The sequence below is a fragment of the Hemicordylus capensis genome, chromosome 1 (assembly GCF_027244095.1).
Source record: "Hemicordylus capensis ecotype Gifberg chromosome 1, rHemCap1.1.pri, whole genome shotgun sequence".
NCBI lineage: Eukaryota > Metazoa > Chordata > Lepidosauria > Squamata > Cordylidae > Hemicordylus > Hemicordylus capensis.
Genome location: NC_069657.1, coordinates 157,315,505 through 157,333,849, shown reverse-complemented (window position 1 = coordinate 157,333,849; position 18,345 = coordinate 157,315,505). Strand labels below are relative to the sequence as shown.

At 42.6% G+C, this 18,345-nt stretch overlaps 2 protein-coding genes across 2 annotated transcripts in view; both read right to left on the bottom strand.

Annotated features, from left to right (window-relative positions):
* The window catches only part of LOC128327670 (band 4.1-like protein 5), a 29,443-nt gene extending 14,107 nt beyond the window's left edge, over positions 1 to 15,336 (bottom strand). The window contains exons 1-4 of the mRNA XM_053256731.1: positions 12,680 to 15,336; positions 7,717 to 7,889; positions 4,950 to 5,047; positions 28 to 156 (exon numbers count right to left, since the gene is read on the bottom strand). Coding sequence (XP_053112706.1) covers positions 28 to 156; positions 4,950 to 5,047; positions 7,717 to 7,889; positions 12,680 to 12,753 — 474 coding nt within the window. The 5' untranslated portion in view covers positions 12,754 to 15,336. The remainder of the gene's footprint in view (positions 1 to 27; positions 157 to 4,949; positions 5,048 to 7,716; positions 7,890 to 12,679) is intronic.
* Positions 15,337 to 17,202: 1,866 nt separating this feature from the next.
* Positions 17,203 to 18,345, bottom strand: part of LOC128327661 (band 4.1-like protein 5) — a 63,795-nt gene continuing 62,652 nt past the window's right edge. Inside the window, exon 17 of the mRNA XM_053256723.1 lies at positions 17,203 to 17,866. Coding sequence (XP_053112698.1) covers positions 17,683 to 17,866 — 184 coding nt within the window. The 3' untranslated portion in view covers positions 17,203 to 17,682. The remainder of the gene's footprint in view (positions 17,867 to 18,345) is intronic.

The window sequence follows — 18,345 nt, the reverse complement described above, 5'->3', positions numbered from 1 at the left end:
ACAAGAGCAAACAGGTGCATCACTTACCTTGTGCACTGCCTCCGTCTGGGCCTTCAAAATGTTGCTCTTGATGTCTGTGGGCAACCGCATGGAGGGATTCCCTGGGCTCTCCATTACATTGTTGAGACACTTCTCTGTCAGTTTCACCACCTCCTCCTAGAAGGCAACACAGTCACTTTGATTTGCAGCATCTTTCCAGGGAGAATCTGGGTAGGGAGGGTTAGGTTTACCACCATGGAGAGCAGCACAGCGGCCACAAGTGTCATTAATGAAGTTGCACGTCAGCATGTATTGCCTTACATACACGGTTTCCTATGTTGAAATTCACTCTGGATGTCTGCCACCATTTGGCATAACTCAACAGTGCAAAAGCAGTTCCCACAGTAAATTTGGCACTTCTCTTGGGCAAGAGGAGACAGGACACAGGGATTTGATTTGAAAATTGCTTGTTCTCAAGGGGAAACCAATTGCTAGGTCTGATATACCTCCTGCAAATTCTGCAAATTCCAGGAATAGGGATGGCACAAGCTTTTTACTTCTGGGGCTTTTATGAACAGCAGGTTTTACTGCGAGTTTATGGGGAGGCTTTACTGCAAACTCCCAAAAACCAACACAAAGAATGGATTTTTTTTAAATCCCGGAGATAAATCAGGTTATACACTCTAATGCACAGTGAAAAACCTGAATTGTGTGTGAACTGCTCTCCAATAACCTGCAGGGACTTCGGGGAAAATCTAGCCGCTATGTGAACGCACCCCCTCCATTCCAGAGGAGATGTGAGTTAAAGGGCTTCAAAAGCCCCTGTGAAAAGCTTCCAAGTGGCTGAAGCACAAGGTCTAAGAGTTGTGCCTCAATATCAACTGCAGTGCTGCAGATATGAACACAGTATCTGTATTCCTGCAACATTCCAGGACATCTTGGATCACACACTGCTGGCTCCCCTCAACATGCTGCCTCCTCTGGCAATCACCTGAGTTGTCTGTGGAGCCAGGCCAGCCTTGATCAACCAGCTGCTGCTGCTGCCACCACTTCAACCTTGCCACAGACTTTCTTCTCCTGGTAGAGAAGGCAAGCTGCAGCAAGGATCCATTGCTCTCATCTAAGAGGCAGGGATTGAACTCTGTACAGCTACCTGTTCTTGCTGCCAGGAGAATGTTCCCATGCACTTTAAAAAATATCTTTAACATGCTAGATATATTCCAGGAAATAAAACCGCTCAGTTTTACCTACTCATCAAAATGCCTTCACCATTAGCTACGCCAAATCTGCTCTTTCCTCTGCAGCTCCTTTTCTCCATCCTTCTAATCTACACCAAGATCCAAGAAGGATAACAAAAGGACATCACTCTTTCTCCCCCACCCCCGTCATCCATCTTTGGTCTTCCAGCCATAATCACACTGCTTTGTAGAGACAACGGCTGCTGAAACAAGTCCAGATTATTTATTCTGCCCATTATTGTATTTAGCCATTCAGGAGTTGGTTTTCAATAGAAGTAATTGTTCCTGTGAAATGCCCTTGCAACTATACTCAGTCACAAATGGTTCCAAAGTTAGAGTAAGGGCCAGAGGAGCTACAGCTTAAGAGTAGTTTTGCAGTGCTTTTCTAACTATATTCGAGTCTAGACTGTTTAGCTTGGTTTTCAAGTTACTTTTTCTCTACCTATTGCTCACTGCAGAAGACCTTTTAGGAATGAAAACTAACCTTTAAAAAGAAAAGGAATGGGATTTCGCTTTTATTGTTCCCTGCATTCCAGAAACTCAAGACACTGGAATGCCTGTGTATTTAAAAATTAATTGCTCCCTTCAGTGCCAGCATGCTTGTCAAGCGTTTGGCAGTGCCAACATTACACGCTTCCAGTCCAGCAAACGGAGGCAGTTAGCTGCCAGAAACTATAGCAGCAACCTTGTAAGAATAAGGTCATTCATACAATAGTTTCAAACATGCAAGCTACAGATGTACTTATTTTCCAACCAAAGATTTCAATGCAATTCTAAAACTAGAAAATTAATGTTGACAAAGCAAACATTTAAGGAATTATTTTTGATAGTGGGATACAATCTGAGTAACTGAAACAGTATATTTGGTGTATATTTTATGATTTTAAATAGTAGTGTTTATGTGACTTACATTAAATTAGGGATGTGCCAAAATGCAACCCGGAAGCTGAATCGTGGGGCACCTCCCTTTAAAAATGAAGGCTTCTCGAGCCCCTTTAAAGTGGAGAAGAGCAGGTCTATACCTGCTCCTCCAATCGCTGCCATCACCATACTCCTGGCACTCCCTGAAGGATTAACTGCACACTGGCGGGGGGTGGGGTGGGCCTCCCAGCTGCCCCTGCACCCAATGCCAGCATGCACACAGTCTCTGCACTTGTGTGGCTGCACAAAGCTTACTGTTCCCCCGCCACCCACCCCAGATCAACCATGTATTGTTGCCAGGAGTGTGAACTGTGCTCCCGGATGTTCCCTGGCTGCGCTAGGCAGTGTGGAGTTCTGGAGGCCGTGATGACACATCTCAGCCTCCAGGTATCCCACAATGCACCGCGCACTGCACATTGGGAATTCCCTAATGAGACGGGCGCTCTAGGCACCCATCTCTCCATCTCCATGGGCTAAACAAATCCTGAGGAGACACACGATCCTGGAACCTGGGCTAACGGCATGCTCCCAGTGGTTCTCATGTGCAGCCCAACCCAAGCTCAGTTTCCCTAGCCTGGGTTAGGCTGCGTGTGAGAACAGCCTCAACATGTGTGTCTCATCCCCCAAAACAGCTCTGTTCTCGAATGACTCAGCAAGATCTATTTTCTAGTCACAGACAGACAGTTGCAATTTTTGGTTCCGGCAAGGGTGATATTTGCTTAAATTACTATCCCTCTGGAGCTTAAGGAGATTTAGGGGCAACAGAAGATAGGAGGGATGAAGTTGTGTACCAAGGGTAAACAACTGAAAGATCTGTGAGCCACTCCCAACCTATAGCAAGGGGCAAGGAACACATTTAAATAAAAGAAAATTTAAATAAAAGAAAATGTAAGCATAATGGTACAATAAAGGCAGCCTGAGCTCAGTAGCTTTTAATGGGGAGCCTATAATAAAAATGTGAGGGCTCAAAATGCTGCATTAACGTTCAACCTGCAATTTCAAATCTTCTGGAAGGGTAGAAAACAACACAGCACTGCATGCCTAAGTTAAGAAGACAATCTGCTGTGGTAGTTTGAAGGCACAAAGGTAAATTTGGTAAACCAAGCTATTGTAAAGAAGTCAACATATATTGACATAGATCACAATCCTTTGAGTAGAGAAAACCATGACTTTGCCCCCTCAGAAGAATTGCACCTTAGATTGAAAAGATAAACTGTCCCTCTGCAGTAGTATACAGTACTGAAAAATCCCTGCACCAATTATACAAAGGCATCCATGACACTTCACATTTTTAATTACAACGAATGACTCCCTCAACACAGATTCTATGTTATATGAAAGTACTAATCTCAACAAATTCATAGTTTTACTTGTAGGGTATTTGTTGATTAAACCAGTACTCAAAGGATACATACTTAGTTTGTCTCAAACAATAATAATTGTTTGAAATATATCCATTTCCTTAATTACGAAGATCTTGTTTTCTTTGCCTACTAAAGCAGAACACAGCAGCAGCACTACAGAGACACTGAGCAGGATTGTGTGTGCTTGCTTTTGTTTACGAGGAAGAAGAGCCATCAGCAGAACAGAACCCAAAGCTAATCTTCTTACAGACAACGTAATCTTTATAATACACTAGGTAAGAACTGTGCACAAGGCATAGACAAAAGCCATTAAAGAGATGAGCATGTAGAAGTAGCTACCTCTTCCTTAAGAGGAAGTGCTTCAATATATGCTCTGGGGAGCTCCACGGTGTTGCTACCAGCTCCTCTGGGGGCTACTCAGGGACAGGCCTTTTCTGTTGTCGCCCTGAAGCTTTGGAATGCATTCCCTGTTGAAGTAAGAATTTTCCTATCTCTGGCCGTTTTTAAGAAGCTGCTTAAAATACACCTATTCACCCAAGCTTTTCATCAGATTTTAATGTGATTTAAAAATTGTCAATGTTTAATTGCTCTTTTATTATGCTGTATTTATTATGTTGTATTTATTGTAAACTACCCAGACACACAAGTTTGTGCAATATAGAAATACACTAAACATATATAGTCTGAGAAACAGAAACAGCAATTATAAGGGCTTGCGGGTTCTTCAACATACTCTGTAATCTATAACCCCGTCACTCCTGCCACACCGAGGGGACCCCATTGACGATTATTTTTATCCTGATTTTCAGCTAAAAAGCTAGCTTCTAAAGTAGCTCACAACAGTTAAAGTATGCATTGAATACTTTAAATCCAAATTAAATCACGGGCTTTCATTGTGCCTGCTTATCCAAAGTGTAATATTCACATAAGCAGTTTTAACAATTACATGTTGCAAAGTCTTGTTTTAGTACAGAATGCTAATTCAGAGTACTTAAGCAAAAGCTTAAACACCCCAACACTTGATTAAGTCCCACTAAAATAAAAGGAATATAAAGATCAATTAAATAACTCCTCCTGACCAAGAATGAAGCAGGGTACACTAATTGTGGTTATAACTCTGCATTAAATAGCCTAAATTTGATTAAATTACTGAAATACAGCAAATAGACACAGATGGTTTCTGAACCACTCCAGGTAATTTCAAGCTCTTTTTTGGGAAACCTATTATAGAACCTAGTTGTCTTTTCAATAAATATATGCAGATATTTTTGGAATTCCAGAACACACACCTGATTTTGGTACTAGAAAATCCTCTACCTCATTCACAATGAATATGAATCTAGTCATGCAGAAGCTCTCAACAAATCTGTATCAAATTAACGAGTAGTAACTTGTCATTAGAACTTAAACTTGACCAACAACAATCACAGGAAGGAGTGCCGAGTACCTGTTTGTTGACATTGACATTTATGTTGGAATGGGGAACTGGCACTGGGCCGAGTTCTGCTTCCAGCTGCTTCAGTTTCAGTGATGAGTCATCAACTACTAAATAAATACATAAATACATAAATAAATAAGACTGGAATCCTGCTCCAAAAATCTTTGCATTTCTTTTTTGTTGTTGCTATCAACCAGTTACCTAAACCAGAAAAGGCCCATGGAATATGAATGCCTTGCCTGATGCCAGCCCCCCTCCCTCTCCAGGCCTGGGGAAAACAACTAGCTGCAGAACACAGAAAAGAACCAAAACGAAACCTTTTAAAAGGTAAAGCCCAGAGATGGGTAGGATATACTTGGGATCCACTGAAAAGAGAAAACAGATTTCCAGCATTTGTGGCTGTAAAGAAACTTTTACAAGTACATGATAACGTTTGTGGAAGCAGAACAAGATATGGGGAGAAGATGAAGGAGCAGGGTTTGGACAGAGAATCTAGTGGTGTTAGAGCAAGGGTTCAAATGCCCTAGTCACCTAGTGGGTCGAAACAGACCGTGACTTGGCTCGTGGGGGCCGAGGTAAATTTTTAGGGTGCTAATTATTAAAGTAACCCTTAATATCAATCAATCAATCAAATCAAATAATTAAAATGAATTTAATCAAAATTTAACTTTTGAAGTTCTGGCAGGCCAAGATTAATTTAAATTAAATTAAAATAAACTGAATTAAAATTCATTCTAATAAAATAAATATAATACAATCTGTACAAAATACACAACGATAAAATGCATTGCTCTGCCTTTCCACCTCTGCCAAATCACCCCACTTAACATGGAGCACTTGTGGCGGGGGGGAGAGAAGTTTTTCTGTTAATTTTTGATTAAAATGTTACACTTTGATCTTTCACCACTCAGGCTTTTTCGAGAAGGGAGAGGGGGAAAGAAATTGGGAAAGGATGGGGCAGGCTTGGCTTGACAAGGGGGGAGGGGGCTGGGGATGGTGTAGGCTTTAACGAGAGGGAGGGGGGTAGAAAGAGGGAAAGGATGGCACAGTCTTGATGAGGGGACGGGAAAGGACTGGGGGGCGGGGGTCGAACTGCCTAGGCAAAGTCCTGCTGCTGATGCCTTGCCATCCAGAGAGCCTGTTCTTGCCACGCGGGCTGTCAGGGAAACAGGCAAGGAGGAAAGCAGAAGAAGAGTTGAAGAGAAGAGTTGGAGGGAATGGGCAGCAAGTATGGCAGGGAAACAGGCAAGGAGGGGAGCAATTGTGGAGAAGAGTTGGAGGGAATGGGCAGCAAGTTCAATGGGACTCGTTTTTACCCCAGACAGTACTTCTCCCCGGCAGCTCCTGCTGGGCTCACTTCCTCCCGCCTTCTCCAGCAGCTCTCAACTATTGGAGCCTTCCATGTGGCTCGGGAGCTTTCCTGCACCTGCTCACTTCTCAGGCAGCTACTGACTACCCTTGCCTCCTGAGTCCTACATGTGGCTCGCTTCTCTCCCCGTCCCCCCAGCCCTCCACATAGCTTGGGAGCTTCCTTCTCCCGCCCACCTGCCCGTTTCTCAGGCAGCTATTGGCTGCCCTCGCTTCCTGAGCCCTCCACGTGGCTTGCTTTCCTGCTCGCTTGTCTAATTAGCTTCCGAGCACCTCAGCTGCTGCCAGGGCACGAGCTTCCTGGAAATGAGGGCACATTTAGAGCATGCACGCGCCCTGTATCTCCTTCAGGGCACACATGGGCCTGCATTTCTAGGAAGCTCCTGCCCTGACAGCAGCCGAGGCGCTCAGGAACTAATTAGAGAAGTTTTGCAGGAAAGCGATCACGTGGAGGGCTCAGGAAGCAAGAGCAGCCAATAGCTGCCCGAGAAATGGGCGGGGCAGGGAACGAGCACTGTGGAGGGCTCGGGAGGCAAGTAGCAGGCCAAGGTCTTGGGAGGCAAGGAGGCGACTGGTGGGCCAGGAAAACAGGCCTCACAGGACAGATGCGGCCCACAGGCTGTATGTTGCACAGGCCTGTGTTAGAGAGATGTCCAGTCCCTGAACAATTTCTTGGCTATTTCCAAAATGGGTCTTTGTTCTGAGCTGCTGAAACTAGTTTAGTCTCTATTATCATCTCAATTTGGATGGGCTGCTATTTTTGGTTTCAATCCCATGTCTCTCTTCCACCCTAATGTGCAAAACGCACGCACACGCACGCGCACACATGCATCATCTGTGTGCTCTCTCTCTCTCTCTCTCTCTCTCTCTCTCTCTCTCACACACACACACACACACACAGAGTTTGAGTTTGGATGTTCATGTACCATGCATACAACTTTGATCCGTTATATGTATGATGTTCATCACAATATACTCAGGTGCACAAAAGGCAGAAAATAAATAAATGTGGTTGCTATCACTGGCCCAGGAAAGAGGTTTATTTCAGGGTTTCCTTAATGACATATGAAAACAAAATTTGCCATCCTTGACTATAGCAAAAGATAAAGGGAGGGATGGACATAAGTTACTATCGGTCGTAATATGTCCCAGAAGTAGTTTCATAACAGTGCCAATAAATAACCATTACAATAGGACCCCTATTCAACCAATATCTGAATTTTTTACTCACCAGAATCAGGATTTCCAGTCAATTGATGGTCACAGAAATCAGGTCAAGAATGCTTCCTTTTACATAAAATAGTGTGTGAAGTCCATAGAGCACTTCATATGCTTTGCAGTCTTACACACAATTAACAAAAATGTCTGAGCGTCCTAATAATGATGATTCTACAGAGAGTTTCCTTACCAGCAGGATCTGCTTTCTCACAAGGGTGTTCCTTTATGCTCTGAGGAGAGAAACTAAAGCCTGCCTCTTCTCGAACTCCAGCTGAGCCTCCGGGAGGGGACAAGCCAACAGCATTGTCAACACATGTTTCCAACAGTTTCTTGTTATCCAGTAAATCAATGACCAGAGGCATACTATACAGGATAGTAAAAGAAAACAAAGCTTCACACATAAGTTCAATACAAGTGTGCACAATATGCAGGTACAGGCAAAGGGCTCCTTATGCACCTGTCTAGCTTCCCTCCCATTTGAAGAACCTGTCAATCTGTGTCTGGGTTGGGCTCAGGTAAGAGCTCATGTCAGACAAGTTTTTTTAAAAAAACTTTATCTAAAGTAAGTAGCTGAAGGAGCTTATACTTTAACAAAAAGCACACTTCCAACCATTTATACAGATGTTGGTTGCAGCTGCAGATAAGTCTCTGAAGATCTCAGTTTTACATGACACAACCAAAAACGAGATCTTTAAACAAATCCACAACTCCTTGCAAAGTAGTGTGGCAGCAGCTCCATACTTTACATGGCATTATGGTTTGCTGTGGGCATGTTCTGCAGCAAATACGTAAAGCCTGAACAATAGACACACATCTTTACATACACACATACACACCTGAGAAATCATGGCCCAGTCAGGACTCTCAGACATGTATAAATAAATGTTAATAAAGGGCTTCCACAATTTACATGCTTGCTGCAGCCATGGCAAAGACGACTGGAGAACCAAGTGTGAGCTGCTCTGAAAGCAGATAATCTGCTGGACTCATTTTTTCTTGTGGGCACGCTACTGGATCTGATACACTAGAAAACGTTGAGACTGGTCTTTGTGGCATTTAAAATATGGACAAGAAAGGTTTAAAACTTTTCACTGATGATTCTAACAAGTTGCTAGAACGAAACAAAACTTGTGGCTCCCTCCATGTAATAAATAATTTTGCCTGCTCTGTCACAAAATATTTCAGTTTTAAAATTGGTTGACTTTGATTCTCATGAGTTTTGACTTGCTGGATTTTTCCAGCTGTTGTATTTAATCTTCTGTACTTTTTATGTTCTGCTACTTATGTCTTGTTGCATTTTGGTTTATATTGTGTTCTAAGTCACCTTGGTTGGTACAAGAAAGGTGGAATACACATTTTACAATGATTTCTTAAAAAAATAAACAATACAGATGTGGGTAAAAATGTTTGGCATATGGGTCTTCTGCTCCAAACAGCTCACAACTGTTCATGGATGAAAGCAGGGGATGGCAAATTGGGGCAATTGCCTTGAGTCCTACATTTAAGGAAGCCCCACAATGCACTGTCCCCCCAAACCAGAGCCCAATGTCATCACCCCCTTCGCCCGCCAGCCTCCCCTTCCCAGTGTCTGCCAGCTGCTTTGCCTGTTTGGGGTCCATTCTGTCACACTGCTGACTGCTCCAGCAGCAGCTCACTCACCCATCTCTCCAACTTCATTCTGCACTTATTGGCTTTGTTTCCTCCATTCAAGCATCCCCCAAAGGGAGGATGGTGGGATGCTTCAATGGAGGAAACAAAGCTGTACAAGTGTGGTGCTGGGAGAGTGGAGGAAGAACGAGTGAGTGTGTCACTGCTGCTGGCAGTCAGCAGCAATGACACAGACCCCAAGCAGGGGAAGTCGTCAGATGCATACTACTACAGCCACCTACAGCAGCAGCAGCAGCAGGCAGAGTGTGCATGAGAAGGGTGGGCTAGCAAGAAGGAAGAGAGGCAATGTCAGTGGTCTCTTGCCCAGGATGGCCTAGATTTACAGCCACCCCATCATGTTAAAACATCCACTCATACATACAAAGCTTCATAACATCTTACAAACACCAACCCGCACTAACAAGTGGCCACTCTTGGGAACTGTGTGTATATGTGTTTGTTCCAAACCAACTTTTGAAACACAACCCTGTCAGCTGGGGACTGTATTTACATCCAAACGTTAAGGAGACCCACATGTTGATTTGCACAATATAAATCCTCCTATGAACAGCTCTGGATGAAAGAGGAGAGTCAGTAAACCCAGATTATAATGGGGATTGGAGAGAAGCAATGGGATTAAGGTTAAACACACACACACACAAACGTTGGCCAAGGATTTCAAGATACCATGAAGATATCAAGTAAGTCTATATGTGATTATTACATCAGAATCCCAACATCTGAACTGAAGTAGTCTCTCAATTTCTTATCTGTATGATAGGAACAGTAAAAAGCTGATCAAACTGTAAAAATAGCTTTATGTGAGCAGTAAGTGGGGGCTGGATCTTCAGCTAGAAATAGATGAAATCTAATTTAACTAGCCCAGTGAACAAGTCTCATTTTGCAATCCAAGCTACAGAAGAACTTTGAGATAAATAATATTTAAACTCTTATTGCGTTTGAGAATTATAATCAAGACAAATTCATATTCCAGACCAGGTAATTCTGAGTTCTGGCAACATCACCAGTTTTGGGCAGAAGTCTTTCCCAGACGTGCTACCTGAGATTCATTTAACCAGAGATTGAAAGAGTGGCCATCTGCTTGCAAAACATGTGCTCTTCCACCATGCACCTTCATGCCAAGCAATACATGTGTATTAACAGCCAATTAAAAAAACAACTGTGCTTAGATTGTACAGAACTAGAGAGATTTAAAGGAGAGCTGCCCATCAGCATATAACAGTAAAGACAACTAATTCTCAGGCTCCTTCAATCTAGGGCAATCTCCTGCCTCAGCTGACCTTTCAGAGTTATTAGCCACCTTTCCACCACAGACATCAAAATGAAAATGCAAGTTCACATTTCTGTTGAAAACTAGTTAGCACTGCAGTAAATGTTATACTGTACAACAAACTATGGGGCCAATTAAACGTATCACAGTTCTGTATACAGGAGGAACAATTTGAGCATCCACTGTGCAACATACAGGTCCGCAGAAGGCTCTGTTATTCTTTTCTGGACAGAACAAGATGTCTTGACAAATGTGTGGTCTCAACACTGCATATGCTGAGACAATGGAAATGTGGGGAGAACACTTACAGGGGAATCGGGGGGCAAGCAGAAGATCCTCCAGTGTCTGCCAGTTGTTCCCTACCAAGGCACCCCCTCCATAGCATGCTCACTTCTAGCTTCAGGTCCAGGCTGGGGGAAATGTCAGGGTGGGGGTATTTACAGGAAGAACTGACAAGTGGGAGAAGAGTTAAAGCACCTCACCTCTTGCAAACAGCCCCACATTATCATTAGAAGGGAAACATTTCATGAAAATGCAGCATGTGGGATCCACTTTCAATCTGAACAACAAGTGTACTAGAACTTTTGTAATAAGGTGTCAATGTTATGGCTGAAGCCCTCAAACACTGCACTATTTTCTAACACTTGCATGTTCTTACATTCTACCCTGTACTTCCTCTGCAAAAAAGGACTACTCTTTGCAATTAAATAAAGCATGCACATTTGCTGTTCACACTGTTCCATAATTTCCCTGATTGCTATTTAGAACATTCATATTAAATGTTGAGATCAAGAATTCTTGGACCTATAGGAGGTAAATTTTTTAGACACAAACCATTAAGACACCAATCTTAATCAAGCCTACCTGAAAATAGCATGAAGCCATTCTATTCACCTGTAGTCACTTGCTTACCATCTTTAGTATACAAGCAGGATGCTTTTAAAAATTACAAATTATAAACGAAGACACATTTCATTAGCAATGAACTCATAACATCTTTCCCTTCCATGTTGTTGCAGAATCTTCCCACATCCCATAAAAACTCAAAGGAAAAAGAGCAAGATTTTACCATGTTTAATACCTTGTACATACTTTAAAAATTATGGTTCTCCTTTTAAAGTGAATTTATTTTGTAGCCAGCATGTGGAAATTATATATATGGAGAATTACATGTATAATGTAACCAGAAGTGTTTTCTGTTCACTTTAGCTTTTCTGTGCCAAGTTTTAAGACACTTGTCCACATAAACGTCATGTCAATTAGCAATACAAGGCCATACATATACTCACTTGTAGATCATCATGCCAAATGCTTGTTGATCACTTGTAGATTATTATTTCTTTATTCTTTTTCTATAACACCCTTCCAAAAATGGCTCAGGGCAATTATCATGCCAAACCACCCAAAGCTGTTGGATGGGGCAAAATAGAAATGAAATAACAAACAAATAAATAAAATAGATGCCTCATCTATCCAGTCTGCTTGCCCTTTTTTTTTTTTTTTGCAGCACACACTGCATATATGACCTATAAATAGCGGAGGAATGATGTATAATTTTGAGTCTTGCTTCCATTCCCCAATGTACAAAGAGTTCATGCATCAAAGAGTCTGTGTCTACAAAACTTTGACTTCGACCTAGTCCTGCATCCCTACTTATCCATAACAACAAACAAAAATATTTATATGCGGCTTTTCAACAAAAGTTTCCAAAGTGCGTTACAGAGAGAAATAATAAATAAATAAGATGGATCCCTTTCCCCAAAGGGCTCACAATCTAAAAGAAACATAAGATAGACACCAGCAACAGTCACTGGAGGTACTGTGCTGGGGGTGGATAGGGCCAGTTGCTCTCCCCCTGCTCAATAAAGAGAATCACCTACTTATCAGAGAGAGGTTTTTGACAGCCATCTCTTTTTAAAAATGTTTACAAATGTTGGCAAAGAGGCTATCCTTTGTGAGCAGATGGTTCTGATATGAGAAGAGGCAAACCTAGTACCTTATAGCGTGAACTATTTTAACTTCCCTGCTACTGTAGATCACTATACAATAGATCCAATAGGATACCAGAGACCTGCCCAAAATGAACCGTTATGGCTCTGCTTCACTATTAGGAGGCCCTGAAAGAGAAAGTTAATATAGGTGAAAGATCACTATTGCCAGGAAATATTTTCAGGAAGGAAAATGGATGCATGATTGCAGGAGTGGTGGCTCTTACCTGAGGGCAGAATTGGCAGCGCCCACCTGAAAATATTTGTCAGCCATTTTACCTCCTCTGTCTTCTGGAGCCATTTCTCTGTCTGCCTCGCTGTCTGTGCCTCTTCCCTGCAACCTTGTCCCAGTCTATATGCAGGGTGGGCAGCAATACCAGGATTTTATAAACACAAAGAGTTGTTCAAATGTAATATCAATGATGCAGGAGGCAATTACAAAGTTTGCCTTTATTTTTTAGAAGGTAGGCAGAACCTAACTCCCTGAGCACCAATAAAAAAAGCACTGTGCTGATTGACTCCTCACGCAGCCAATCAGAGTACCCAGAGGGTGGGAAAATTTTTTCTTTTAGCTACTTGTATTCTTATCCAGCAGTTAGTCTGTTTGGATATTTGTCCCAAGGGGGATTCTGTAAAAAAAATGTGGGGGAGGAGTCAAGAGGAAAAGGAAGGGGAAGGAGAAAATGGAGCTGCTGAATAAACCTTTAGTTAAAGCTACTTAAAATTACCTTGAGTGTATGAGGGAAGCAGCTATAACACACTGGTCAGAAGAACCCAATTTCCATTTTGGTTAGAGAGCAGGTAGGCAGGCTGACTGTTAGCAAGTCTGATCTTTTGCTGACGTCTGTGTATGTGTTGGGAAGGGAAGAATGAAACCTCTGCTTTCTCTCGTTTGCTCTCTGATCTGATCTATATGCAAAGCATTATGGCCCATTCCCAGAATGACATGCCATCAAACAATGGAAAGAACGGCAAACTGTAAGACTGCACTAATTAGATTAGATCAGAAACTGGCATAAGAAGCCAGGAAGTTCTCTTAGGGCATATGCATGGATTTCTGAGTTCAAACTGCTTTTGAAATAATTGCAGAACTGGCTTTCCATGAGGGTGTGGTGTAGAGAAGGAATAGATTCGATAGGAAGGGAAATAATGTTAAAATTCAATTTGCTGTGCAGAAGAGAGCTAACCAGGTTTCCCCCCTCTGGGTTGTGGCCAGTATCTGTAACATTAATATCTCCACTGGGGGTTAGGGTTTATTGGGCAAGGATTAAGGAAGTGATCTCTATTAAATACACCTGTTGCTTGCTAGGATGGACACCCAGGCTAAGTGATGGGCACCCAAGGCAGGTGGAGCGGCACCCAACTGTTCAGCAGGCATGGAGTCCCCATGCATCTTTGCTTTCCATTGTGTCCTCTAAGTTACAGGAGATGTTTCATAGCTGCAGCAAGCATAATTGAAAAACCTGTGATTTTTCTATTTATGTATGCATTTTTTCCTGTTCTGACCAGTGACTGTAACAAAGAAAATGATTGACTGAAAGAGTCAGGCAGAGCTGCCTTTGTAACTTCAGCATACATTTGTTCTCCACTTACATAGCTGGTCTCTGCTTTACCTGTGACTTACCTTTGCATATATAACTTGTGCTTCCTCCAAGAAGCCCAGAGTGGTTTACATGGTTGCACTTATCCTCCCAACAGCCCTATGAGGAAGGTTATGCTGAGAGATAAGTGTCCCAGAGTCACCCAGTGAGTTTCATGGCTGAATGGGGATTTGAACTTGGATTTCCCCAGGCTAGTCCAGCACACTAACCACTGTACCACTCTGGCTCAAAGTTTGTTCTTACTTATTAGCAGTAGTGTTCATTTCTTAAATAAATCAGGAAGACAGAGCAGCCCTCTCCCTCACGAACCCTGCGGCCTAAAGGAGCCCTTTGGCAGCCTAGCTAAATGGAGAGTGTCTCCTTTCCCCTGTGCCTGTTTCTTCTTCCCTCCTCTCCCCCTGTCTCTGCTGCAGAGCACTGCACCGGTTTGGGCTGCAGGTTGGGATGCAACGCATGTGGTTCTGAAGAACCAATTACCGTGGAGTAGCTGAAGACCAGAGTCGGACAGCGCTTTTTCTAAGGCAAAGGAGTAGTATTAAGAGGTAGAGCTACAGCAGGGGGAGGAAAGAAGAGGGCAGGGAAAGAAACTGAATGGCTGTGCTTCTAGGCCTCGAAGAGGGAAGGAGCTGGACTGCCATACCGGTTGTGGGCAATGCTGTAGGCACCACAGCTTCAAAAGGTCCTACTGCATAGACTCTTTTAGCAATAAAGATGCATTTCTCAGCCTCTTAAAATGCAACTGAGGATCAACTGTGAAATAACCATCAACTGGGTCCCAGAGGAATCTACAAAAGGCACTTTTCTGGCATGCCTTCCAACGACTGAAACACTGAAACGATGCAAATAGATTAAAAATCATTTGCATACCACTTCCTCAGTCCGAAAGAACATTGCCAACCCTTTAAACCCCTGTTCAAAAGAGAAAAACTTTGAACTGCTCTATCTAAGCTATTTTTCAATGGACCTTTGCCAAATCTGCAGGGGAGGCATCTCTTGTCACCTAGTGAATGTGTGCTGATGGCCAAGCAGATTGGACAAATGGTTTTTATGCACACATACGTGCGCCGGCCACTTCCAATGTTACACTGACCAAGGCAGCAAGAAGAGACTCGGCCGCCCTGCATCATTAGTTTTGACAGCAGTGCCAGCATTGAACTGGCTCGAACGCTGGCATTTCAAAAAGGAGCGTCAAATCAGTTCCATGCACATCTCTACATAGCAGTGCTGTTGCTGCTTGTGTTTTTTCTTTGGGTTTGAGCCCCTTTGGGCTCTTTGAGCCCCTTTGAAACAATCTTCTGATTTCTTTTGCTATGTAAACCACTTTGAGAACCTTTTGGTTAGAAAGTGATGTAAAATATAAGATTTTTCAGTAATAATTTTGCAAAATGCAGGTTAAACATATGCAAGTAAAATTGTCAAAATTCAAGAGAAAAAAATATGTTTTCCAAATATTGCAAACTGTTTCAATAAATCATTAAGTACACTTTGTGCAAAAAAAAAAATGTCCGCTGTTAAGGGTCAGTGAAAGTATGTGTTACTACTGGTCCCCTCTAAAGCTTCTGGTCTTATTAAAGACCAAAAGGGGAATGCTGCATTCAACCAACCAGGTGACCCAAAGGGGCTCTGTCTCCTCTTATTAATCTTCAACAGCCTGAAGAACCTTTGAACAGGTACAAGTCTCTCCTCCAGAACCGGAGAGAGTCAAGAGCACTAGGGAAACCAATTAGAAAATTATGACTAACTGAAGTCCCATTCATTTAGGGACTTAAACTTGCTCCTTAGTCTGGATGCTGCCCATGGTTTTCTGTGCCCATTCAAACGTTGTGGAGGAAGCAGAATAGATGCCTTCAAGTTAAATGAGGGGCCATGCAGAAGTTCTTTCAAGCTGCCACTGTCTATTGAGTACTGCTGCTCCTCTCCTGTCACCATGGGAAGATTAATCTTTTTCCCGCCCATAGGCAAAGGGTTTTAAATGCCACTGTACAGCAGCATGGGGGTGGTGAACTCCTTCCAAAAGACTGCATGGGCCTCTCTGCAGCCCATTTTGGATGTGCACTGCAGAGGAAGGCCCAAAACAGGCAGCAGAGAAACCTGTGAAATCTTTTGGGAGGAGGGCAGCTGGAAAGAGCTTGCGGCTCTCATCCTGCCATGCAGTGGCGTTTTAAAAAGGAATCCCACTGTGCAGCAGCATTTTTTTTTTAAAGGCAAAAGGGGAAACTTTCCCCTCATGGTGGCAGTGGCTGCCCCCATCCTACCACTCAGATTTGCCACCGTAGGCGCCTCCTATGCGTTAATCCTCCTCTGCCTGTCACCAAGGATTCCTTTTGACATCCATGGAACTTCTTCACCGGGAACTGTACCAATTCCAAGAACCACCAGATTTGGGTCCCTGAAAAGCTCTGTGGGAGTAGAGCAAGCTCCCACAACTCCAACAGGATCACTTTGCTCTATTGATCAGCATGTGACTCTTTTAAAAGTTTTCCAGTGCCATCATTTTGGGCTGAGACAAAAACTGAGTCCTATTACTTGCTCAGCTTGGCTGTTCAAGACTACTTTTAACCATTGCTTGAAGCAGCAATCATATGAGCACATGCAAATGTCCCATGGCTTGGCTTGAGTGGTTTGGTTAGTGGTGCTCTCAAACTACGTTTATCCTTTGAATAACTTTTTTTTTAGTTCCAGAATTTTCCCATCCACCTATTTCCGTGCAAGTCTATGTCCACTGAAACTTCAGATGATGCAAACTACAACCAACCCTTTACGCCCTTTCAAGTGGCTTCTCATTGCATCTGTGTAGAACTGAAGCTGGAACCATTAGCAGATAAAGCAAACACAAACAGACGAGACATTCGACTTGTTCGGCATTAAAACAATTTTAAAGAATTCATTCAGCAGACGGGAATGGAAAATTAAGGGGACTGGCTGGCCCATGTTCTCATCTATTGATATTGCTAAAAGGCATCATCTTCAAATTAGTATGTTTGAAGCAAAAGAGAACTGGTCACAGATTGATGTGATACACAGACTGGACTGCTTACATGAACAGAAATACAGGCGAGCTTGCACACTTTACTAATACTATGTTTTTGTACCCAAGCAAAACATCTCAAAGAGACACCTTCAGAGACCCCATTTAGAATTCCTTCAGATCTCCTTGAAATTATTTTTTATTTCCAAAGTGTGATTCTACTTCATTTCCAATCAGGCACATTATTAAAAGTGCAGAAATATAAAAAGAGCAGCCTTCATCTGCCAGATGCTTCTGCCTCTGTTTTCAGTGTATAAAATTGTTAAAAAATATCAAGTTATACATAAACCATTACTTGTATCCAGTACTTGAATGAAATATTGTTTCTATGGGCTGGATATGCAGCAGTTACCACCAGGAAAGCCATTTAAAATCCCTTTTCATCAAGTAAAACAAAGGATTTTTTCTTTTTAATACAAGAATACCAATGGCAAGGAATCTATATTTAAAGAGAAATCTCTGCAAACAGGCACTGTACTTCATAATCAGGTGTTCTAGCACATGGGTTAATTCCTTAAAAGTCCTGTCCATTTCCATGTCCTTTCAAAGTATTAAAGTTTTCAGAGTGCCACAGGACAATCAAGGCTTTCTAAATATAGTCCTACAGGTCAGTCACGGTGGTCGGGACTACATAGCCAAAAGCCTGTCTGTATATTCCCGCATTCTTCACATTGCGCTCACGGACAAAGTCACTGTAGTGTCTATCCACTGAGTGTGCTGAGGGTGGGGACCATTCGTTCCATGCACTTCCACCACGTTGACAGCAGTCACCAGCATCATGGGGCCTGGATTGTTTGGGGAATGGGATGGGGCACAGTTAGTATCTAGTCACAAATGAAGGGAGAAAATGGAAGAGGCAAGACAGACTAGCTAGAAGGAACTTGCTGAAGAGGAAGCACAGTACATGGAAGTTCACTAGCGTGCAATTCCATTAACCAAAAGTTAAATCCTTCATTGCTACTACCAGGTTGTGCTCGTTTCATAGTGATCTATGTAACATTTAATTATTATTATTAACTTTTTTTAAAATCCAGTGCCTCCACCCAAAGAAAATAAAAAATGGTGACACCCATCTGCTCCACCACAGCTTCTACCCTTCCCCAGATGTTATGCCTTTACATGTCATGGAAGCAAGCCTATGAAGTACTGTGTTGGCTTGATTCTATGCCATCAGTGGCTATTTATTGTGTCTAAACAGGAGGAAAGCTTAGAAGGAAAAAGGTATGTCCCTTCTTTAAGAAATGTACTTCATAGGTACAGCAGC